This window comes from Ammospiza caudacuta, chromosome 21, assembly GCF_027887145.1.
Source record: "Ammospiza caudacuta isolate bAmmCau1 chromosome 21, bAmmCau1.pri, whole genome shotgun sequence".
Taxonomy (NCBI): Eukaryota; Metazoa; Chordata; class Aves; order Passeriformes; family Passerellidae; genus Ammospiza; species Ammospiza caudacuta.
Genome location: NC_080613.1, coordinates 5,645,482 through 5,669,592, shown reverse-complemented (window position 1 = coordinate 5,669,592; position 24,111 = coordinate 5,645,482). Strand labels below are relative to the sequence as shown.

At 42.1% G+C, this 24,111-nt stretch overlaps 1 protein-coding gene across 3 annotated transcripts in view; it reads left to right on the top strand.

The window, feature by feature from the left end:
• SPTAN1 (spectrin alpha, non-erythrocytic 1) overlaps positions 1-24,069 on the top strand; it is a 46,010-nt gene extending 21,941 nt beyond the window's left edge. The window contains exons 23-57 of one of the 3 annotated variants that reach the window (XM_058818172.1): positions 1,350-1,409; positions 3,536-3,734; positions 4,300-4,404; positions 4,905-4,928; positions 5,280-5,315; positions 6,305-6,352; positions 6,683-6,774; positions 6,929-7,073; positions 7,187-7,368; positions 7,533-7,632; positions 7,761-7,958; positions 8,081-8,227; positions 8,759-8,862; positions 8,988-9,150; positions 11,327-11,458; positions 11,790-11,927; positions 12,271-12,375; positions 12,586-12,794; positions 13,402-13,522; positions 13,669-13,790; positions 14,258-14,390; positions 14,779-14,877; positions 15,148-15,307; positions 15,528-15,604; positions 15,755-15,964; positions 16,158-16,454; positions 16,904-17,016; positions 17,808-17,825; positions 19,585-19,647; positions 20,899-20,953; positions 21,467-21,663; positions 22,040-22,093; positions 22,500-22,646; positions 22,922-23,069; positions 23,746-24,069. In XM_058818172.1, coding sequence (XP_058674155.1) covers positions 1,350-1,409; positions 3,536-3,734; positions 4,300-4,404; positions 4,905-4,928; positions 5,280-5,315; positions 6,305-6,352; positions 6,683-6,774; positions 6,929-7,073; positions 7,187-7,368; positions 7,533-7,632; positions 7,761-7,958; positions 8,081-8,227; positions 8,759-8,862; positions 8,988-9,150; positions 11,327-11,458; positions 11,790-11,927; positions 12,271-12,375; positions 12,586-12,794; positions 13,402-13,522; positions 13,669-13,790; positions 14,258-14,390; positions 14,779-14,877; positions 15,148-15,307; positions 15,528-15,604; positions 15,755-15,964; positions 16,158-16,454; positions 16,904-17,016; positions 17,808-17,825; positions 19,585-19,647; positions 20,899-20,953; positions 21,467-21,663; positions 22,040-22,093; positions 22,500-22,646; positions 22,922-23,069; positions 23,746-23,871 — 4,327 coding nt within the window. In that variant the 3' untranslated portion in view covers positions 23,872-24,069. The remainder of the gene's footprint in view (positions 1-1,349; positions 1,410-3,535; positions 3,735-4,299; positions 4,405-4,904; positions 4,929-5,279; positions 5,316-6,304; positions 6,353-6,682; positions 6,775-6,928; positions 7,074-7,186; positions 7,369-7,532; positions 7,633-7,760; positions 7,959-8,080; positions 8,228-8,758; positions 8,863-8,987; positions 9,151-11,326; positions 11,459-11,789; positions 11,928-12,270; positions 12,376-12,585; positions 12,795-13,401; positions 13,523-13,668; positions 13,791-14,257; positions 14,391-14,778; positions 14,878-15,147; positions 15,308-15,527; positions 15,605-15,754; positions 15,965-16,157; positions 16,455-16,903; positions 17,017-17,807; positions 17,826-19,584; positions 19,648-20,898; positions 20,954-21,466; positions 21,664-22,039; positions 22,094-22,499; positions 22,647-22,921; positions 23,070-23,745) is intronic. The other 2 variants (XM_058818168.1, XM_058818169.1) reach the window with 2 other exon arrangements.
• The last annotated feature ends 42 nt before the right edge of the window (positions 24,070-24,111 follow it).

Here is a 24,111-nt window from a genome sequence, read left to right as displayed (position 1 = left end):
ATGTGACACTGCCAGCATCAGCTGGCTTGGCCTGTGCTTCACAGATTGCCACCAGCTTAGGTTAATGCTGCTTACACTAGGGAGTGATTAATTGGAGCAAAACAAGGGGCTCCTTTGCCAGAGGCACCGGATTCAGTTGCTTTATTCCTACTCTAGATTTTCTTGTTGCTTTTCCCATTTTTAACTGTTAAACTCATGACACTAGAGCTCAACTTACTGTCTGACTTGAGTATTTTGTGTTCCTTTTGTTTTTGTACCTAACTACTTAACTTGTTTGTGAATTATATATGTCCTAAGCAACTCTTGTATATGTAGTTGTCACTTCTTAACATGTGATCTGTTTTGAAAAGCTTTCTTAAATTTGATTCCATTAAGTACAGTGCTCTCCCTATACAGGGCTGCCTCTGAAGGTGCCCTCCTTATGAGCTGGGGCTACTTTGCTGCTAGCTCATCACTTTTTTTTCTGAAATGTGGTGCCAATATTTGTTGCCATTATAGGAGCTAAAAGGTGTCCCCCCCCTTCTTTTTTTTTCAACTTTTATCATATTTTTTAAAAGAGCAGCATATCGTTTCAAACAGAAAACTGCAAGGCTGCTTGGTAATGACCTTCTTAAAGCACATGGTGGCTGGAGATTAATTCAAGCAAGGGCTGTGGGTGATAGCTGTGAGTGCTAGCCCATCTTATCAAGCCACTTGAAAGCTGAAGCTGAAAGTTTTCTGTGTACTCCCATCTGTTTGTGCAGCTATGCTGTCGTTCTGTGTCAGAATTCCTTCCCACTCAGTTGTGTTGAGTCATCAGTTATTACAGTGCCATGCAATAATTACTAGCCTTAGCTCTAGAATTAAAAAAATAAAATAAAATAGCACAAAAAACCCCACCAACCTGTAACAAAAAACCATTTTACCAGCATGAAGAAAAAATGCTGGAGAATTGTGGCACATTGGTCAGGATGTTAATAATATCATTATTAAATATCCCTCCAATCCCTATCAATATCAATATCCCTCCATGGGTTTGCATATGGATTTTAGTGACTAGAACAAGGTGCCTTATTTTAGAGCCAAGGAGAGGGGACCACCTTTTAGTTTCCAATCCCATGGCACAGTCATGAGGAAACGAGGAGACCTTATAGAGAGAGCTCGACTGTACTGCTGAGGTTTCCTTACATGAATTGTACTCCTGATCTGATTTGCTTTGCTTCTGAACAACACCTAATTTTCTCCATTTAAATGTGAACTCTTACCCATCTCTTACCACAGACCAGCCATGGATGGAGCTGCTGCTTTCATTATTTTTGTTAATCTGACTAATTTTTCGCATGCGTTTGCTGTGCTCCCTGTCTGTGCAGGACTCTCATTACTAAGGAGGTCGGCAGTGTCTCTCTGCGTATGAAACAGGTCGAAGAACTGTGAGTAGGATTAGCCCTTTCCTAAACCATGCTGTCTCCACACTGTCACTGCTCATCCTTCCTTTGTTTCTTTCTTTGGGAATGCTGCTCCAAAGAGCCGTGAAGGAGGCCATTTCTGCAAGGAGGATTAGTTTAGATGAATGTGGTGGTCTGTGTTTCCTCTGTTCCTCACAAGCAGCTGCTTATCTTGCTGGGCACCTCTGTGCTGCTGGATTGGTTCATGTTTATTCCATCACTCTGGTTTTGCTTACCAAAGAGGCTTTAGGGATATCTGGACTGTTTTTCTTAAAAAGCATCTCCTGCTTTTTCTGAGGTGCAGATGGAAATATTTCCTTGTTTGTATAAATATATATAAAATACATCTACCAAGTATTGCATCACATCTGAATGTCCTAAGAGTATAGGAAGGGTGGGGCTGTCATGGTTTATCATACAAAGTAACATTCATGCTGGGTGCTCAAAAAAACATTATTTATATAGAGTGAATATTCCTTCATTTTAACATTAACTAAATTTTGAAATCTGTGTTTGTGTCTCCTGGAAAAGATATCAAGTTTGCATTATACTGGTGGCAGTTGCTGGGAAATCCAAATCCACAGTGTTCATTGGCTGTGCCTGGCTTTTCATACCAAATGTATTTCTTGAAAATTAAAAGTGACACTTATGTAAATCTCTCAAGTGTTGCAAAGCAGCTCTGAGGTTAGGTTTGCTTCTGAAAGAGTTTTGCCCCAGATCCTCTATGAGCTTTACAAGTACTTAATACCTAATATTGTTTGCTGAGGCAAACAGCTGCAGTTAGGGCAGGCTTCAAGTCAGGCTAGAAAGTTTCTATTTAAATCTAATATGAAAGATTCCTAAACTGCCCACTCTTAAACTACAGTAAACAGGAAGCTACAAAGTCCCTGCTTCCATGGAAGGAGAGCTGATTTATCAGTTTGGTATATAGATATTACAGCTCAGGATACTGAGGATTTTTTGGAAGAGACTTTGTCATCTCTGAGCTGTTGATTAGGAAAATGCTGTAGGATTGAACTCCTCAGGCTGGGAGGTTGTAACTGCTCAGTCTGTGGCCTTGTGCTTTGGGGTGGGAAATGAAAACATCCCCATTTGAGGCCCTGCAGGTACCTCAGCAGTGTCTGGTATTATTTGATTTAATAACATCAGAAGGAATGTCCTTAATAATGAGAATCTATTGCTGCTGTTGATCACTGTGGTAGGCCAATGTCCAAACTGATTCAGGACATAAAAAACCCTTCTAGATGCAGCTAAAATGTCTTAGGGAAGAGTTAAAATAAAGTAAGAATGAGTATTAAGTGTGATTTTTTCTGAATGCAGGATTTTAAAAAACAGGCATTATGCATTGCTAGAGAGATTTGTAATTCAGTATAAGTGACTGCAAAACTGCTCTTGGCTTTTTTCAGCACTAGCTTGAAAAAGTCTTGTAGGATCATCTGTGTCTAGTTGATTACAAGGTAGTTTAAATAACTGGCTGGTCTTAATAGGTTTATTTGCCTGTGCAGATCAATTTCAACATGCTTGAGGTTTCATATTGTGTCTCTTCCAAAAGTAAAGCAGGACTAATATCACTGATGTTGAGAATTCCACAGATACAAAAAGCGTACACTAAATGAGTTTAATGGATTTCCCAGTTGAATATAGGTGTGTTATCAAAGATTCACACCTTGCTTAAACATTCAGCAGATTTTGCACTGGAAAATGGCTAGTGAGGGTGTTTATCTCCTGAGGCTGGTGGATTTTCATAACCTGATGGCAAACTTGATGTACTCTAGGAAAATATCCCTTGGCAAGCAAGAGCCTATGGAGTCATTCCTGCCCTGCAGTGATCCTGTGGTTTAAGAGCCTTCCCCAGTCTAGGCTGTGATTTGGGTTTGCATTTGCCCAGTGAGGTGTTGCATGTGAGAAGTCTCATTTTGGTGTGCAATCCATGTGGAGGAGAGACATGGACAGTCTTCATTCCCAACTGCACATGAGTAGCTCATCCTGTAGCAGAACTGGACATAAGTTCAGGGATTCCCATTTTTGGGGACCCCAGTACTTAGGAAATTCCTGTGATTGGACTCAATTCCATCTGATTGTTCCCTGCTTTCCTTTCCTGCTTGTCCCAGGTATCACTCTCTCCTGGAACTGGGAGAAAAACGTAAAGGCATGTTGGAAAAAAGCTGCAAGAAGTTCATGCTTTTCCGTGAAGCCAACGAGCTGCAGCAGTGGATCAATGAGAAGGAAGCAGCACTCACCAGTGAGGAAGTGGGTGCTGATCTGGAGCAGGTGGAGGTTCTGCAGAAGAAATTTGATGATTTCCAGAAGGTATGTTGGGATGCTGCATAATGTGTATGTTAATTTTGGCCTTTCCCTTCAGGCTTTCTGATCATGTATCCATGACAATTCTTCATAGCTGAGAAGGAAATATGGCTTTGATTGGACATAAAAGGTCCATAGAAGGCATAAATTAATTTTTAAATTTAATTTTGTGAGGATAGAGAATCCCATATTAAAGTGTCTTCAGTTTGATTACATTCTCCAGGTTGTTCCATGCTTCCCAGCTCCTAGAGAGCTGAAACTCTCTTTCAACACTTTGCAGTAGAGTCTGCCAAGCTTTGGAGGAATTTCAGTTTGTGTAAAGCATAACCTTCAGCTAAGTTGTTCCTATTGAAAGGGAAGATGCATTTGGTTTCCATCTGTAGAGTTATTTCCCTGAAATATGGAGGGAAAAAAAAATCTGGCAGCTGGGATTCCCTGGCACAGGATGGGAATTCAGGGTCACTGTGCTCAATTCCTGCTGTTCACACACTGGGCTCTCCTGGGGAGCCACCTTGTTCCACATGTTCTGCTTGGTGAATTTTAATGCTGGGATATTTCCTGTTCTCTGTAGGATCTCAAAGCCAACGAGTCACGCCTGAAGGATATAAACAAGGTTGCCAAGGACCTGGAGTCAGAAGGGCTGATGGCAGATGAAGTACAAGCAGTACAGCAACAGGTGCTCCTTTTCTCTGCCTTATTCTAATCTAAGAAGCAAAATATTTTCCTTCTTTCTTTTATCTGTTGTCTTTGTCTGGCATTTCAAGATTCAGGCTGTTTTCAAGACCTTTAGAATTATATTCTGTAATAATGCTAGAGCAAATTGCAGCAGCATCTAGAGCTTTTTCTTTTCTTTTCTTAGGAATGGAAAGTCTTTACAATAATATTAAAAGTCATGGAGAATCCATGCATTAACTTTGCTTCCTATAAATTTGAAATTTAGCATTTATTTATATGCAGGAAAATGGGTGAGGAATGCTAAGGGAAAAGAAACATAGAGTGAAATACAGAGTGGAGGGAGTTTGTGGGTTTTCTGGTTTGGTTTGGGGTTTTTTTGGCAGCTTTTTACGTACTTGTGCTGTAAGTAATTTTATCCTGTGTCAACTAAGTGTGAAGCATGTTGGAAAATCATTCTTTCTGTTAGAAACTAACAAATTGTTTGTCCTGTCTACTTTGCAGGAAGTCTACGGGATGATGCCCAGGGTAAGTGTTGATTTCTGAGGTGGATGGAGTGGCAATTGTAACAGGTTTGGGATGTACAAGGAGAAGTTCTGCCATAACTGTAGTTCATTTCCATGATGGAACTCACTAATGACTTTGAATGGACATTGAAAGATTTTCTTATATATGATCCCTTGATTTCCTGAGTGTCTGCCCCACATCACAGATCTAAGCAAGCAGCATAAGCCAAACTGATAAAAATACTTGCATGAAAAAATGTACTTAGTCTGTTAAGGATTGAACACAGAGATATTTTCAAGATTTTTTTACTGTATTCTGATAGTTTTAGATTCTGCTTCGTATTTAAAGCTGTTTCTTCACATTTTCAAACAGGATGAAACTGATTCTAAGACAGCCTCTCCTTGGAAGGTAGGTGTCATTGCTTAGTAGCACATAACAAGAAAATAAAACAAAATCTACAGCACATCATCTTTTTTAGACCATTTGCTTCTCCTGTGCCATAGAAGTTCCCAACAGCCTAGTTTTTTACTCTGCTACAAAACTCTGTTTAGTTTTGAGCTTGTAGTATGAGGGTGATTTCCAGTTTCTGGGCACTAGATGTTGAATAATCCCTTGTTCACTCTGCATGAGTTCTTTGCTTTCTGCTTGCTACAACAAAAATGTTTTTATTCCTGAAAATCAAGACCATTTATGTCAATACTTCTTTAGTAAAGAATATGCTGTATCCCATTAGTCATCTCCAGCTTATTTACTACAATAGTTAGAAGAAGCCTTTCTCCATTCATTAGAGGCTTACAATGGAAGACCTGTCACCTGCTAAAGCACAAAAATATCTTAAATATTTTTTAAATTATCCCTAGCATTTCATTCCCATGTTTTGTGTCTTGCATCCCCCCTGTTAGACTTAAAGCTGCTTGTACAACTTTTAAGCTGTGTGAATGTGGGGAAACCAGGTTAGTATGCAATATTATGACAGAAAATGCAGCCATGTCACCAGGAACTGGTGACTTTTAAAGAATTTTTTTGCAAATTGCAAACATGTACATTGAATTCTAAGAGTCATATAGTAATTTAGCAAACTGAGATTTGGGGGTTTTTAATTAATGTATTGAATGTTGCCTTTAAAATTCCTCCTCTTTGTCCTCATTAAGATTTGTTTGCTTCAGTTTACACTAACATGGCAGTGCTTACTTGTGAATTCTGACTATTCTTACTCTGCTCTATAAGACTTTGAGAATTACAACCAATTATTCTTAATTGCTTTTGTAACTTTCTTACATTGTCTTTCTTAGTGGTTTCTGTTTGGTTTTTTAAGGACTTTTTTTTTTTGGTCTGGTTGTGCTTTTGGTTAGAGTTTACTTCAATGTTACATTTTTTATTTCTACCTTTTCACACAGTCTGCACGTTTGATGGTACACACTGTGGCAACCTTCAACTCAATCAAGGTAATTCCACAACTTTCTCTGACCTGATATAGAACTTGTGAATATTTTTTACCCTACTTTTCCATAGTCTTTATCTTGCATTAAGCTTTATAAACTCTTTTGAATCAATTTATTGAAAGAAGCATTAGTATATACAGCATTTGCTTCTCAAGTTACATCACTGTCTTATACACATAAAATTATTTGGTTTTACAGCTCAGGAGAAACCCCTCAAATTATTTTATTTAACTAAGCTATCTGAATTTGCTCATTCTTCTGGAATGAAGCAGAATTTAGTAACCTTTACCTGTAGTGAAAGGCCAGTCTTGACTTTTCATGTCTCTCATCCAGGAGCTGAATGAGCGCTGGAGATCCCTGCAGCAGCTGGCAGAGGAGAGGAGCCAGTTGTTGGGCAGTGCCCACGAGGTCCAGAGGTTCCACAGGTGAGGGGTTTGTTTGGTCTTCACTCAAATGCTTTGTGTGAAAAGAATTCTGAAATATAGCAGGACCTGTTCTGAACAAATCATATTCAATCCAACTTGTTCAGTGGAGGGAGGTCTTTTAATTCTCTTTTTGCCTTTCCTTCCTTCAAATCAGAGATGCTGATGAAACCAAAGAATGGATAGAGGAGAAGAATCAAGCATTAAACACAGACAACTATGGGCATGACCTGGCCAGTGTTCAGGCTCTGCAGCGCAAACATGAAGGCTTTGAGAGAGACTTGGCAGCTCTGGGAGACAAGGTGGGGTTCTGAGGAAGAAAACCCAAAAGCTTCCTTTTTATCTACCAGAAATGATTAAACTATAGCATTTCTCTCTGTCTTCACTGTGTTCATTTCCCTTGCTCCAATCCTAGGTGAATTCTCTTGGTGAAACTGCCCAGCGTCTAATCCAGTCACATCCAGAATCTGCTGAAGATCTCCAAGAAAAATGCACTGAGCTGAACCAGGCTTGGAATAGTCTGGGGAAACGAGCTGACCAGCGCAAGGAGAAGCTGGGAGATTCTCATGACCTGCAGCGTTTCCTCAGTGACTTCAGGTAGTGATGTGATCCCCCCTCAATTTGTTCATTATTAGTGAAGTATACATGGCTTATTGTTCCACAGAGTATTTTTGTGAAGGGTTCAGAAAAGGACTGTTCTCCCTGTTGTGACTTATTTCAGTGGAGAAAGGGAAAAATGCCCTATTACTGTGTGTTCACAGGGACCTCATGTCTTGGATCAATGGCATCCGGGGCCTGGTGTCCTCAGATGAACTTGCAAAGGATGTGACTGGAGCTGAAGCTTTATTGGAAAGACACCAGGTATGTCAAAGATAAGTGTATCATAAACATCAACAAATGTTTCTTTTTTCTGAAACTTTCCAATTAGAGTTCCAAAATAGATCAGTTCTAGCTCTGGTTATTGAGCAGCACATCTCTGCCCCTTGCAGGAGCACCGCACGGAAATAGATGCAAGAGCTGGCACTTTCCAGGCATTTGAACAGTTTGGACAACAGCTTCTTGCCCATGGACACTATGCCAGCCCTGAGATCAAGGAGAAACTGGATATTCTGGACCAAGAACGGACAGACCTGGAGAAGGCCTGGGTCCAGCGCAGAATGATGCTGGACCAGTGCCTGGAACTACAGGTACTCTGCTGCTGTTTGGATAAGAAAAATAATTCCTCTTTTCATTAAAAAGTTTACAATTTCATGGTGATAACAGTGCTCTTGAGCTGTCTTGCTCATGCTTTGGATTTTTTTCTCTCCAGCTGTTTCATCGGGACTGTGAACAAGCTGAAAACTGGATGGCTGCCCGGGAGGCTTTCTTAAATACAGAGGATAAAGGAGACTCCTTGGACAGTGTGGAGGCACTCATCAAGAAACATGAAGATTTTGATAAAGCAATCAATGTCCAGGTGAGGAGTGTAGCTGAAGTAAGGGGAAAATAGTTTCCTTTTTCTCATGTGAATCATTAGCAAAAGGAGTTCTGCTATGTGTGGTTTCTAAAGTTCAATTCTGAATATTCAGCCATGTGGAATTTGCTGCAGAAGTTTAAAAGCAGCTTGGCAGATCAGAATGTATTTCATTGCTTACAAACAGTGTAGAAATAGTGGCAAGTATTTGTGTAAATCTACTGATTTGAAATTACTTTTTACCTTTGGCAGAAAAGAGTATATTTCCAATTACTTGTAGCAGAAAGCTGCCTAGATTTATTGAGATATCATACTGCTGAAGTTTTTAGCCCAAAAGACCTTTTTTTTCCTAAAAGCCACAGGTGAAAAGTGTTCTGAGTTGAACTCTGCAGTCCTGCAGCAGAGAGACTTCCTTCATAGGGCCCCAGTAATGTAAATTTAAAGAAGATGAAAAGGCTTGTTCTGTTCAAGACACTGCTCATCATTTGACTTTAGGGAACCACAGTTCTAATTCGTGGTTTCTGGTTTGAACAGGAAGAGAAAATTGCTGTCTTGCAGTCCTTTGCTGACCAGCTGATTGCTGCAGATCATTACGCCAAGGGCGTCATCGCCAACAGGCGCAACGAGGTCCTGGACAGGTCAGTGCTGCCTGGGAGGAGAAGGCAATCCTGGAAATCCTCTTTAGGGATGTTCTGTAGCTGATGAAGGTGATGCCTCATGTGGCTCTAGCGTTTTGTTCATTTTATGTGTCAAATTACCACAGGTGGCTTCGTCTGAAAGCCCAAATGATTGAGAAGAGATCGAAGCTGGGAGAGTCTCAGACCCTCCAGCAGTTCAGTCGTGATGTGGATGAAATAGAAGCCTGGATCAGTGAAAAGCTTCAGACTGCAAGTGATGAGTCCTATAAGGATCCCACAAATATCCAGGTGAATGTGGTTCTTGGCTTAAAAATCAGAATATCATTGTTAACTTTGCAAGGCCTGCTCTGGTTTGAAAATCCATGCTCAGGAATTCTTGTTCAGAGATGACAGAATAGTGCATCATGTTGGACATGTTCTCCTTTCATCAAGGAGAAAATGGAAGTTACATTATGCATGAAAGGAGACCCAAAATAGAACTTGGTTAGTAATTATTCATGTCTATAATTAATTATTCATGCATATAATTAATAAGATATGTGGTATCTGCAGCAGAAAGTTTCCTAAAGAAACCCAAGTGGCTGTTCTGTGTCTCTCCCAGCATCTAGACAATAAGGAAATGGAATTCTTGGGTCTCAACTAGAGTGTGAAATCTCATTTATTTTTCAATATTAAGGAATAAAGTTATCTCTTATGTTTTAATTCTGGCTTATGAAGTAGTATGAATGCACTGAACTACTTCTCTCAATCTGTTTTATAGCTTTCCAAACTGCTGGTAAGTAGTTTGGACTAGCCTGGTATGTGAATTTATCTTCTCTGTATAAGCTTCTGTGTAAGCCCAAACTCTGGTTGCTGCTCCATTCATCAGTTCATGTAATCTCTTGTTTTTTTCTGTTAGTTCTTGACCTCCATCCAGGTACAGCTGTTGATCCTCATCCTATGGGTGTGGCTTTTTTGTTCATTCCTATTCAGCATCATTTATTTATGTATTTGTTTTGCAGGTGTTCTGCATGATCTGTTTAATTTACGCTGCGTTAATGATGCAGTGTAGGCTTTTTTAGGGGTTAGCCCATAGGAGAATGGGGTTCTGTCCCCCTTTTCCAGAAATTTGGCTGTTTGATCATCACTTGTGATGATTTAACACAGGGCATAATGTCAAATTCATGAGCTTTTGTTTGTAGAATCAAATGCTGAAGATGGAGGATTCAGTAAATGTTAGATCTTGATTGGCTTAGTTCTTGCAATAGCATAGAAGGGAATAAAGCAGAAAGCACATTCCAGAAAAAGAGATGTACCAGATGGAAAGCTGACAGCACTTGTAAGAATCCAAGAAGGGGAGTAAAATGAGGATATGTGCAGGGAGAAGATAGAACAAAGAAAGGGGAAGCCAGCGAGTAAGAAATGAAGGAATAATTTGTCACTTCAGAGTGTGGTACATTAAATTACTATTTTTTTAGCTGGAAAAAAAAAATTATATTAAACTAGAAAGGCTTGTCTGCAATTTGTTGTCATGGTAATTATATGGAGATATGCAATTGGCAGCTTTTAAATTGAATTTTCCAAGTTGTTAGAGCTAGCTTTGAAGGATATGCTTTCATAATCTCAGGATTTGGGGGTTACAGTTCCCAAAATGAAGCAGTTCATGCAGAATTTCTCATACCAGCGCTATAGTATTTTTCCTTTTTTATTTTTGATCTAACATTTCCTTTCATCCCATTCTCTAGGACACTCTCTACCCATGTCCAATGTCACTAGCATTTCCAGTTTATACTTGCAAATTCTGTCTTGTCACTTTTGTGCTGTTGTCATATTCCTGGTGGGTGGATGGATTGTGGATACATGAGAGCTGCACTCTCCTTCCCACACCAAGGCTCCTGTTGTTCTCATGGTGCTCTCAACTTGGCAGTAAAAAATTCTTACCAAATAATTCAGTTACATTTTTGTAGAAATTTTTGACTGTTAATTCAGTATTTATCTATACATACAATGAGGCTGTGTATGTCTAATATCACAACTGTGCAGAAAGCAGATAAGCTGGAGCAGTGATTTCTTTAATTACCTATAGATTAGGAAGGGAAGTAGGAATTTGTGCAGTTACTGTTGGAGTAGAAAGGATGATCTACTCTACTCAGGGTATATGTAACTGCTGCTTTTCAAAGGGCTGCATTGAAATCTAGGAATCTTTACTGCAATAACAGCTCAGCTCAGTGCAGGGAATTTTGCCTTGGCACCTGTGAAATGCAGAGCATGCTGCCAGATCTCTGTGTATCAGCTCAGCCACAGTTTTGCCAGGTCAAAACTTGGTGGTTTCTCAAGTAATGAGAGTAACCACTGGAGTGAGCAGTAAATTCCTTACCCAGAGAGAACTTCAGCTCAGCCTGTGCACAAAGCTGAGCACCCAGCCCATGAGAACAATGGAGGAGCCCTTTGTGCAGAGCCTGATGGTGTCGGTTTGTCCTTGCAGAGCAAGCACCAGAAGCACCAGGCCTTTGAGGCCGAGCTCCACGCCAACGCCGACCGCATCCGCGGCGTCATCGACATGGGCAACTCCCTCATCGAGAGGGGCGCGTGCGCCGGCAGCGAGGACGCCGTCAAGGTGGGCACCTTCCAGTCCTGCTTGGCTTTGCTCTGAGCAGTGTTTTGGTAACTGAGGCAGGACAATGTCCCTCTAGAACAAATCTTTCTTTATAGAAGCTTTGGTATTTCCACTACACGGCGCAGATCAGGTGAATCATTCAGCTTCAGTCACAAGGATAAGGATCCTCTGATTGAGGTGTAAATTATAACTGGGCAGCTCAAAATACTGACTTTAACTTGCATACCTGGAATCAACAGCCAAACTTCCACCATGTTCTGGTTTTGCATGGATCAGAACTTTTTTCATGTTTCATTTGTGACATTTACTTATCTTTCTCACTTTCTGACAGGCACGCCTGGCTGCCCTGGCTGACCAGTGGCAATTCCTGGTACAGAAATCAGCAGAGAAGAGTCAGAAACTGAAAGAAGCTAATAAGCAACAGAATTTCAATACTGGCATCAAGGACTTTGATTTTTGGCTTTCAGAGGTAATAAGATAGGAGTTAATTACTTGCAAAGCATCTTTTTTTCAGTTTTTATTACCTTTGTTGATGTTAGATTTTGTGGAGTACCTTTCACCTTTGATCAAGTCTAGGTTTGTTTTTAAAAAACTTATTACTAGTAAAATTCTTATGTATGTGTTATTAGTTATGAACAATAAGGTGAGAAGAAGCAAATTTGCAGGGAAGCTTTTAGGTATTAAACAGGTGACAAGGTAAAGGTTTAGTAAAAAATTGAGAAGTAATTTGCATGATTTTAAAGCGTTATAGTTTCAAGGAGTTCACGAAACACAATTTGTTCTTCATTACATGTTTCCTTCTCCATCCCCAGGTGGAGGCTTTGTTGGCATCTGAAGACTATGGGAAGGACTTGGCATCTGTTAACAACCTTCTGAAAAAACACCAGTTACTGGAAGCTGACATATCTGCTCATGAGGTATTGCTTTCCCTTTTAGTTTTGGAAGATAAATCCTAGTCGTGAGCAAATTCTGTGGTACAGCTCCTGATACCTGCTGCAGTCACAGACTTGTCAAAATGTGGTTTTTAACAACACCTGTGACTGCGAGTCGGATTCTGATTTTCATCCTGACATAATGAGCACAGAAACGAGCTCTGAGCAATCCCTGCTCTCTCCCATCGTGTCCAGGACCGCCTGAAGGACCTGAACAGCCAGGCTGACAGTCTGATGACCAGCAGCGCCTTTGACACGTCCCAGGTGAAGGATAAACGTGAGACCATCAACGGGCGCTTCCAGCGCATCAAGGGCATGGCCAGCGCCCGCCGTGCCAAGCTCAACGAGAGCCACCGCCTGCACCAGTTCTTCCGTGACATGGACGATGAGGAGTCCTGGATCAAGTGGGTGTCTGGGAAGTTCTGGGCTTGCCAACAACACTCAAATCCTTTAGTGTGGCTTTAGAGCTGCCTTCCAACAACTGTGTGTTTATAGGAGTCCAGAAAAACTGCTTTGGGTGTGGTTTCTTATCTGCTGTTTTCTTTGGTCAAATGCCAGTAAGCAGAAAACTCAGACATTTCATTCCAGTGTTTTTGGGAATGCCCCTACCAAAAATTCAAACCATTTTCAGTTTCAAATACTTTCTTGATTGTACCAGTTGTCATTAATCAAATGGTCTTTCAACATTGGTGTTAGTACCTCAGGAGGAGAGAAAAATATGAGGCTGATAGAAATCATTCAAATTAGAGCACTTCTTTTGTCATGCTTTTAAAACTAACAAAATTTGGGCAACTTTACAAAAGACATCTATATTTATAAAAAGAAAACTGTACAGAGGAATTCTGTCCTTCAAAGATAAATGATGGGCCCTCTGTCACTTTCTTTTCCTCACACAGGAATTTGCATCCAAGATCTTTGTGCAATCTGAGGGGTTTTTTGTTTTCTTTGTCAGGTTGGACCTTTAGAAGTAATTTTCACATTTTATCTTTCTCTCTCCTCTGTTGAATTTAGAGAGAAGAAACTGTTGGTCAGCTCAGAGGACTATGGCAGAGACCTGACTGGTGTGCAGAACCTGAGGAAGAAACACAAGCGCTTGGAAGCAGAATTAGCTGCCCACGAACCTGCTATCCAGGTAAAAGCCTCTCCCCATGACAGATTTCTCTATAAGCAGCACCTTTCTTGACTGTGGAAGAGATGAAAGCCAGCAGTAGTTGTGCTGTACCCCAAACAATGCACATGAGGAAGGCAGGTGATGTTCCAATAACTGTTTCTCTTTAGGGTGTCCTGGACACGGGTAAGAAGCTTTCAGATGACAACACAATTGGAAAGGAGGAGATACAGCAGAGACTGGCTCAGTTTGTGGATCACTGGAAAGAGTTAAAACAGCTGGCAGCTGCTAGGTATGAATTTCTATAGAATTCAGTATTAATTGAAAGTTACATGGACTCATAATCATCAGATTTACAGAATTTCAGGTATGGGTTCTTAGGAATATGATGTAATAGTCTCTATCACTGATCACAGATTCTACAAGACTACTCACAATGTTCCTCAGTAGAAACATAGGCCTCTTTTTGAGATGTATGTTGTTTAGCCTTTTCTTGCACCACTTGGAAACCACAGGCTTACAATCAACTGGCTTTAATCCATTACCAGGAAATTTTTCCTGATTAGAAACTGTTGGGAGAGAGTTTGCTTCAGTCCTTTGGCAGCTGCAGGCTTTGTAGTCCAAGGAATTCCTAGAGCTCCAACCATGGCTGCTGCTGGAGGAGTGAAGTGTGAATGATAAGGTTCAGGCTCTGCACATTGTTTTTATATCCTACATCTCAATGCCATAAAACTCCTCAGTTTTACCTTCCCCACACAGGGGCCAGCGTCTGGAGGAGTCTCTGGAGTATCAGCAGTTTGTAGCAAATGTTGAGGAAGAAGAAGCCTGGATCAATGAGAAAATGACACTGGTAGCCAGTGAGGATTATGGGGACACACTTGCTGCTATCCAGGTATGGAGGATGTCTTCAGCACTTTTTTGTTGCATTCCTGTTGGTTAGAGCATAACAAACCTTTTTTTTAACTGTCTTTACAATTTAGAGGTTGTTTGTTCTTTTTGAAGTACTACACTGTAAAAAATGTAAATTCACTTTATAAAAGCATCCAAATAATGTTATTTCCTGTGGAAATTACTTTTAGTTTGATGTAGCTTTGCATCTCTTAACCTCTGATTGGAAGTGAGTCTCAGTTTCTTTTTGTCCACAGGAAAACAGTAAGTTGTGCTAATCAGCTAAGATTAATTTTTGACAGAAGTTTATGCTAACTGATATATAAAATTAATTACTTTTTAATAAATTGTGAGAAATTATTTTTAGAAGTGCCTGTGTCTTGTATTTGCAGGGCTTGCTGAAGAAGCATGAGGCATTTGAGACTGATTTTACTGTCCACAAGGACAGAGTGAATGATGTCTGTGCTAATGGAGAGGATCTCATTAAAAAGGTGAGCATGAACTAGTAAAGAGAAACCTTCAAAGGTTCCCCAGGACATCTTCATGTTACAGCAGACTTTCTCTTCTCTGTCATGTCTTTGAAAAGAGCTCTTACTCATTTTTTGTGTTTGAATAAGCTGTTGGTGTTCTGCTTTCAAAGCTGTTTCTGAGACCATATCTTTCAGCTGAAGTCCTTGCTCTGTCACCAATGTCCTGAATGCCTCAGATGACTTTAACATCATACAGGATGGCTATATTTTTTTTTCCTCCCTGTCACATAGAACAATCACCACGAGGCAAATATCACTGCCAAGATGAAGGGGCTCAGAGGCAAGGTGTCAGATCTGGAGAAAGCAGCAGCTCAGAGGAAAGCCAAATTGGATGAGAACTCAGCCTTCCTCCAGTTCAACTGGAAAGCAGATGTGGTGGAGTCATGGATAGGTATGTTCTGTACAATATTTAGTCACAAGCAAACCTTAAACTCCTTCATTTCCAAAGGTCTCCAGTAGCTCCTTATGTGCTGTTGTAAGAGGCAGACCTAAGCCCAGAGTAATCAGCAGTGCTGTCCCTGCTTCATGCCTTTGGAGTAACCTGATCTGGAACAGAGGGAATGTTTGAGATGGAGAAATGACATTTTTGAAAAATTTGTTTCATTTTCCAGGAGAGAAGGAAAACAGTCTGAAAACAGATGATTATGGACGGGACCTCTCTTCAGTGCAAACCTTGCTCACCAAACAGGTCAGTGCTGATGCTGCTGCCACCACGTGAGGGAGGGACCAGCTGAACTCTTGTGAACACACAAGAATCCATGTTTGAAATATATGCAGGGTATTTAAAAGCTAAAGAAAAATACAATCCCAAATACTTTTTGTTCTTTTAATGCTTCAGGAAACATTTGATGCTGGACTTCAGGCTTTCCAGCAGGAGGGAATTGCAAACATCACTGCTCTGAAAGATCAGCTGCTCGCAGCCAAGCACATCCAGTCCAAGGCCATCGAGGCCCGGCACGCTTCCTTGATGAAACGCTGGAATCAGCTACTGGCTAATTCTGCTGCCAGGAAAAAGAAACTCTTGGAGGCTCAGGAGCACTTCAGAAAGGTGAGTGACCAACCATGGGGCTACAAAAATCTAATTGTGCACTAAAAAATACACACTTGCAACTAACCAGTTTAGAGATCCTGGAGAATTAACATAAGAATTTCTGCAAGGCAAACTCTTGCATGTTAATTTCAGATGAGCTCATACAGAATATTTCCATTATTGAACAACTGGATTTTTTTCTCTTTTCAAGGTTGAGGATCTTTTCCTGACCTTTGCAAAGAAGGCCTCTGCCTTCAACAGTTGGTTTGAGAATGCTGAGGAGGATCTGACAGATCCTGTGCGCTGCAACTCCCTGGAGGAAATCAAAGCCCTGAGAGAAGCTCACGACGCTTTCCGTTCCTCCCTCAGTTCTGCCCAAGCTGATTTCAACCAGCTGGCAGAGCTGGATCGCCAGATCAAGAGCTTCCGTGTGGCCTCCAACCCCTACACTTGGTTCACTATGGAGGCTCTTGAAGAAACCTGGAGGAATCTGCAGAAAATTATCAAGGCAAGTCAGTGAGGGAGAGTATCTTCATATTTTATGACCTTTCAGTCATCTCAGGAAGTTGTTCTGAGATAATGGGTACAAGAGTTTGTCACCATAATACAGCAAAATATCTCAAAATTTGTGAGCAAAGAAAAATTGCTGTTATCTGTAAACTTGTGCAATTTTTAGTTGTTCTCATGGTTTTCCAAAGGCAAAGCATGTGTCTTACTTCCTAATTGTGATAGAAATTTAACTTCTCTGCTATGCAGTGAAACAGCAGCTGGTTCAGTTGCAGTTCTCAGGATTTCAGTTCTGAATTACCACCCGAGATGCTTTTCTCTAGGTATCCAGGACACCAAGCACTCAATGTTGTTTTGAGGCTCAGAACTGTGTTTTTAGTTTTTTGCTTTCTGTTACAGGATGAGACCAATCCCTTTATTTCTCTGAAATTACTGTTGTTCATTTCTCAGGAGCGTGAACTGGAGCTGCAGAAGGAACAGCGAAGGCAGGAAGAAAATGACAAACTGCGGCAGGAATTTGCTCAGCATGCCAATGCCTTCCATCAGTGGATTCAGGAGACCAGGTATAGTTTGTCTTTCCAGGACCTGCCCTTAGAGAATCCCTTAGGTAGTACTTTTGTGCATCCTCCATCTCTTTGGACTGTCAAAGTTGTAATTGTCTCCTACTGAAAAACAGCACATCAGGACTTGTCCATTCCCTGCAGTTGGGATTTGAGGGAAACCCATTAGCTACAGGGGAAAGGAAAGCCCTGGAACTTTAAAAATGTTCCTATTTCTGAATTCATTTTCCTGCAATAATTCCAGTTATCCAGGACTTCATTTTTCTCCAGTTATTCCTGAACTAGGCTGTAGCACAGCTGGGGAGGTGGAGCACTAAAAGCTCCAAGCAAAGTGGCATTTCTGTTAATTCCCCTTTTGTATTGAACAGTGTATTGAGAATCTTACTGCAGTTCAGATAGAGAAAGAAGATGTGAAAAGAACTTAAAAGTTTGTAATCATTTCCCTGGGCCACTGTCTAATAATAACTTTCTCTAAGTAGAGGAAGTAAAGGTAAAACAACTGTGTTAGGAATAAAAAGTCTCAAGGTTGAGCATTGCAGGTGCCTGCATTCAGTGCTGTCAGCAGCTCTGACAGGTTCTTGTTGGGGGTCAGAGGAGGTGAGTTCTGTTCTCTGTAACCCTGTGATTCTCTGTCTCTGTGTTTACAAATAGTTCTGTATGTGTCTTCATGAAATAATGAAATATAAATATGATTTTTAACTTTTTGATGTTTGCTTCCCACCCAAATCTCTATCCCTCTCTTACTGTCTTGTCTCTGTCCTGCTGCCTGATGTTTGGATCTTCACATTCTACAGGACTTACCTGCTAGATGGGTTAGTATTGAATTTTGTATCTTTCAAATTTTGGTGACGTGTTCTGCTCTGTGTGTTTTCTCCTGTTGTTACATTGCTTGTGAAAGCTGTTCTCAAACCCCTCTTATTTAAAAAGAGCAACCTTTTGCTGAGGTGCACAGACACAGGAAACAAGACTTTGGAGTAGTTAGCTATAAAGCAGTAGAAACATAAGAATCTCCTAGTCAAAAGCCAAATTACAACAGGCAGCCACTGGCACACCGTGAAATTCCTGATTTTTGCTCCTGCTTTCTCTGAGGGCTTGCACAGGAAATGGCCCTTAAGTTGAGAAGATGTGTGAGAGTGTAGCTCCTTTCCAAAGGCAGGCTATTCTGACATTTCTAGTTTTTCGGCTTAAGAGACTTGCTTAGTGGAATAAAATGTTTGACCATAACTGTTCTGAGAACAATGAACTCTCCAAAGTTTTGATAAGGAGAAGATTCTTAAACATTTTGCTGATATTACATATCTTAAAACCCCGTAGTTTGCAAATATGAACTGCCCACTCTTAATCTGCTGCAGAACCATGGCCCACACAAATTTTAGCCTTGACAGGAGAAAACCAACCTTCCAACATGAATTCAAGAAGCTGTTGGAATTTGCCAGCAGTTTTAAGCCCACTCTGTGTGCACAGCAATGGTTCCTGATGAGGATGTGTGCTGGCCATTTGTCTGGAAGTGGAAAGGGAATAATAAGATCTTTAAATGTTTTCAAACTGCCAAAGCCTCTGCAAATGTGTCTGCTCAGTTAAATTCCTTCAGCAGGACGAGTCTCAGCACAGTGGAAGCTTTGTGATAAGATTTGATGTCAAATGCCAGCAGTCTGTGGGCCAGGGCAGGGGCTGTGTGTGAGCCTGTGCACAGGGCTGGAGGAGGCCAGGGCCTTGCTCCTAAACAGAAATCTTTTCCTATTAGAAGGATGGAATCTTCACCGATAATTCTGCTGCTTAGTTGCTCTGTAATGATCACAGTCTTTTGTGTTCTGCCAGATAAAAATAGTTTGCCCTGGCTTTGTTGTACAGTTTAATGGAAGGGAGCAGATTTTCCTGGAATGGATGCTGAATTCCCTGCTCCTTTGTCAGATAGTGATGTAGATTAGTTCTGGTATCCAAGAGCCAGTGAACAGAAAGGAGCCATTCACTGAAAGACATAGGGTCAGAGTTAGAGATCCTCATGCCAGGCTCTTTTGTTGAACAAATTACCAGAGGGCTGCTGATATGCCAGGCAGAATTTGTCCCTAATTCTCTGTGAATAGATTAAAAACGTGGATGTAGTTCCAAGAGACACTGGCTGTGCTTAGCCTGGCTTGGTGAGAGGGAAGGCAGAGCTTCAGGGAAGTGTCAGGAAGAGAGCTGCCATGCACACCCCTTGCTTTGCAGCTTGTGTGTGCCCAGCACTGCCTGGGATGGGTGTTCTTTGGGGAAGGGAGGAAGAACAATTTGGAGTTGAAGGAAAAGATGCTTTTAAACAATCTGTAGATGAGATAACTGCAAAACTTCAGTTTGTCTCTTACTGAGACTCATTTTTTTGTGACTTACCTGAAAATAATAACAGTTTATTTTTGTGTATGTGCAACCAGCATTTAAATAATTTTCTCTCATTAAGTACTTGCTTGTGTTTGCTGCAAGGCAGTGCTGGCTTGGAGTGTGGCTCCACTGCAGTGGCCGTGTTTTGGTGTGTTCTTTCCTCTGTTCTTTCTTTCTTCCTTTTTGGAATTTACTTGGTTTCTTTCCTTTGACTAGCATAGCATATCGTCGTGTCATTCGTGTCTATCAGTATGAAGTTGGGGATGATCTATCTGGAAGGTTTTTTCCTCTTATTTTCTTACCTCACTTTGGTTTTCAAATGCACTCGTTAATTCCAAGGCTCGCTTTCCTTCCAACTAACTTTCACGGCTTAGAGATGCTTGGAGGTTTTGTTTCCCTGTTGGTTCTTTCCACGGTTGGTTCCCAGCTTCCTGCTCAAGGCTCTGGGCGTGCGCTTCATCTCTAGGCGGGCGTTGAGTCCGAGCCTTAACCCTGTGGTGAGAAACACCCAGATGTTTGGTGCATTTGCATTGCTACAGAGTGATTCAGCACTTGAAATCCCCATTCTCAAGAAGCTCAAAAACATGTGGGAAGACAGAGTCCAGCGGGGATGAAAACCTGGTTTTAGTGACTGGAATACCAGAGATTCAGGTTTTAGGAACTTTAATACCCCAGAGTCAGAGGACACCCCATCTGCACAGCACCCAGACTCACTGTCCACGTGTGGGTCATCCAGTGCGAGCTCTCACCGTACGTGTTGGAAGGACAGAGATTCCCAAACACGGCTGCTTAGAGATTGCTTGGGATCTTGGGGTGGGGGAAAAGCAGCATCCAGAGACTGTCCATAGCTAGTCTGTATGAAGGAGATCTCAGAGCCCCTGGCCACTGTGGGGACCTGCATGTAAAGCTCAGGGTGGAAATCACTGGGCAGAGTGGCTGAACCTCAGCTGCTCTTGGTGCAGCATGGAGAGGTGGGGTGGGAAAGGCACCTTTCCACCAGGCACTGCTGAGCAGCAGAGGTCTGTAGCTCTCTGCAAAGATTATGCCACATTAAGATTACTTTTCAACCAAACCAGTAGTTCTCACCATCTTTTTTTACCCTCATTTTCCCCTTTGTAACACACCTTCGTAGAGCTCCTGTACCTGACTGCAAATACAGCCCATCCCCAGTGACTCACCTGCAGTTGGTGTGTGTGGTGTGTGCTGGGCACGGGGCAGGGGGTGGGACTGCACTAAATTCTAATTCCATGAGGTCCAGTAAAGCGGGTGCTTTGAGTCTGGCATGAAGTGTGGCTGCTGATCATGTTGCCTTTCAAATGGGGCTAGAAATTAACTATATACAGAAATAAGAATCAGACAAAATGTACAGTGTCAGTCTGAAATAGGATGAGTCAGAATAAACAAAACACAAAACCAGTGTTTAAATATATGAAAGGATTTTTCATTTCAAGGAAGGACTGTTAATTTCAAGCCCCACATGCCATTTTTTTATGAGATAAGTGCCTTCTCTCACTGTTGTTCTGTGTTTAGGTCCTGTATGGTGGAAGAATCAGGAACACTGGAGTCACAGCTGGAAGCTACTAAAGTAAGTGATGTGCACCTATGGCTAAAACAGCATTTCCAGCTGGCTTGGGAACACAGAGCAGGAAGGGAAATGCATGGAATTGTGTGGGAAAATCTTAATTGATTTCAGACATTTGGAATATTTAAGAGGCCTCTGGGATTATCTGTTTACATATCTGATGTCTACTTCATCGCAGGCCAATGAACAACACTGATATAGTTTTCCATTTTTTTCCCTTTTTCCTAAAGGAGGTGGAGTAGGGCAGAGAGGATACAGTATTTTTAGCACATTTCCTAATAAGAAGTTTTTTAGTCTCCAGAACTGGTTTGCAAGCTCTAGTTTCCAATAGCGAGCATGCAGATGGACATTGCTCTGAATCTTATTTTACAAATCACAGTATATGGACATAAAGTCCTAGGAGAAAAAGAAGAGTATAACCCTTCCTCCCCTGCCAGCCTCTGTTCTAACTTTTTTAAGTTTTGGGGTTTTCTGGTGCTCCATGATTTCTCCTTCCTCTTTGCTCCCTTCTCACAGCGCAAGCACCAAGAGATCCGAGCTATGAGGAGCCAGCTAAAGAAAATTGAGGACCTTGGAGCAGCCATGGAAGAGGCACTTATCCTGGACAATAAATACACAGAACACAGCACTGTGGGGCTGGCACAGCAGTGGGACCAGCTGGACCAGCTGGGGATGAGGATGCAACACAACCTGGAGCAGCAGATCCAAGCCCGGTACTGCCTGGCCTGGTTTGAAGTGTCTCACTGGGGGTGGGGGGAAAGCCAGGAGCTGCCCATGCCTGTAGCCAGCCTTGCATGGTCTGTGCTAAAGGGTCTCCTGCTCAGAGCAGTGGATGCAGTGAGCTTGTACATCCCCATCACCTCCCAGTTCCCTTCAGAGGGATGAAGTGAGCAGTTTTAGAATAGCTCTGTTGGCCATGAGCAAGGGTGGGATCTTAGTGAAACGGTTTTGTTCTGTGGAGTTAGTGTGTACAAGTGTTCCCACATGGAATGGTTGTCTGCTCCTTTGTCCTCACTGTGTGGTGCAGGTGCTGGACTCAGAGTAGCCCAGCTCAGGAACTGCTACTCAACTTTGCTGCTTCCTTTTCAGGAACACCACTGGAGTCACCGAGGAAGCCCTGAAGGAGTTCAGCATGATGTTCAAGTGAGTTGTGAGGAACACAGGCCAGAGGAAGGCTTGAGAGATATTTCTGGCACATGGATGGCTCTTATTTGCAAGATCCATTTGTGGCTCCTTTGTTGTCTGCCCCACTTTGTGCTGAGCTGCTCCATTCTTTGCCAGAGGGCAACAGCCTGCAGCCCCTGCTGCTGGCAGTGCCAGTGCATTCCAGCTGAGAATACAGTTGGGTTTTTTTGGTGGGGAAGAGGTGATTTTTAAGCAAAGTTAAGAATTTGTGCATATTTTTCATGTATGCTAGACAGAGCTATTTATTGATATAAACTCATTTGTACAGAACAGGGGCTGGTTATAACCTTGATCTAGTTTTCAGCTCACTTTACAGCTCATGGGACTCAACTGACACACGTGGGTTCTGGTTTTATGTTTTTAGGCACTTTGACAAGGACAAATCTGGACGACTCAACCACCAGGAGTTTAAGTCTTGCTTGCGCTCTCTCGGCTATGATCTGCCCATGGTTGAGGAAGGAGAGCCAGACCCTGAGTTTGAGTCTATTCTTGACACTGTAGATCCCAACAGGTATGTGAGTTGGACCTTTCTGTACTGCAAAATACATGGAGGTATTAGCTGGGGAGTTGGCTGGAAGGTCCTTCACAGGCTGTTTTTACAGTCACTCATGTGAAAGCCTTAAGAAAGGCAAGACTGACATTTGTAAAGAAGAAATTCACTTTGAGAGAATGATCTGGTGTTGAGTCTCCTGAGTTAAGACTTTCACTCCTCCCAGAACAGTCCAGCCCCTCTCTGGAGGGCCTGGCAGTGCTGTGCTCTGGGTGCTCACAGTGTTTCTCTGGCAGGGATGGACACGTCTCGCTGCAGGAGTACATGGCCTTCATGATCAGCCGGGAAACGGAGAACGTGAAATCCAGCGAGGAGATCGAGAGCGCTTTCCGCGCCCTCAGCTCCGAGGGGAAGCCCTACGTGACCAAGGAGGAGCTCTACCAGGTAAGTGCTGGTTGTTGACCCAGGGAGGAATACACAAGACTTTTGTTCACAGATAAAGCCCAGCACTAGTGGCTTGGAGGCTCATGTCACTGGGGCTGAGTCAGTTCTGACCCTGCCAGGGGATCCCCTGCAGCAAACAGAGAAATTGTGTGACAGTCATACTCAGTTGCTTTCTTGGCTCTATAGAGGAAGAGGAAAAGCTTTAGGTACCAAAGAACTGCTCAGGTTGAAAAAAACAAGAGCTACTTAAAGGCCTGGAAGGGAGCGCACTGTCTTCAGAACTTCCTTTCCCTCATCTGGGAAATTAGATAGGGGATGTTTCTCCAGACAGCAATTCAAAGGAAGAGCTTGAGCCTAAGTTTAGACAGTATGAACATCTCCCTCTCACTGCCCTGCCAAAACAGCAAGTTTTTCCTGTCTGAATACCACCAGCTGGCAGGGAAATAAAGAGTTTGCAGTTCTTCCTTGTCCCAGTTACCTGCTCTGTCTTCTGTTCGGTGGGAAGACTCTGGTCAGGCCTTCCAACCCTTAACCAAGTAGTGCCAACAGCCAGAGCATTTCCATGCTGGGTGTAGTGGTGCTGCTCTGGTTTCTGCCCCGGGGAATGGGAGGGCTGCCTGTCAATGGCCCTTGGCAGCCCCAGAGCCCTCTCACCCCCACACTGTCTCTCTTTCAGAACCTGACCCGGGAACAGGCCGATTATTGCATCTCCCACATGAAACCCTACATGGATGGCAAGGGCAGGGAACTGCCTGCTGCCTACGACTACATAGAATTTACACGTTCACTCTTTGTGAATTGATCTGAAACACTAGCACCAAAAGATGCAAAGGACATGCTCACGTTTGCTGACTGTAGCTCTGCATGTGTCTCTCTCTCTTTGTGCTCTACAATAATCAATGTTACTTTATGATGTAACCTTAAAGTGCTTAGCTTAAAACTCTTAGGGAAAAGAAACATGTTGCAGTGTGCTTCAATAAAAGTTACTGGTCGAACCACATACTTTTGTGTTTAATGGTTAAATGCAAATTTAACTCTTATG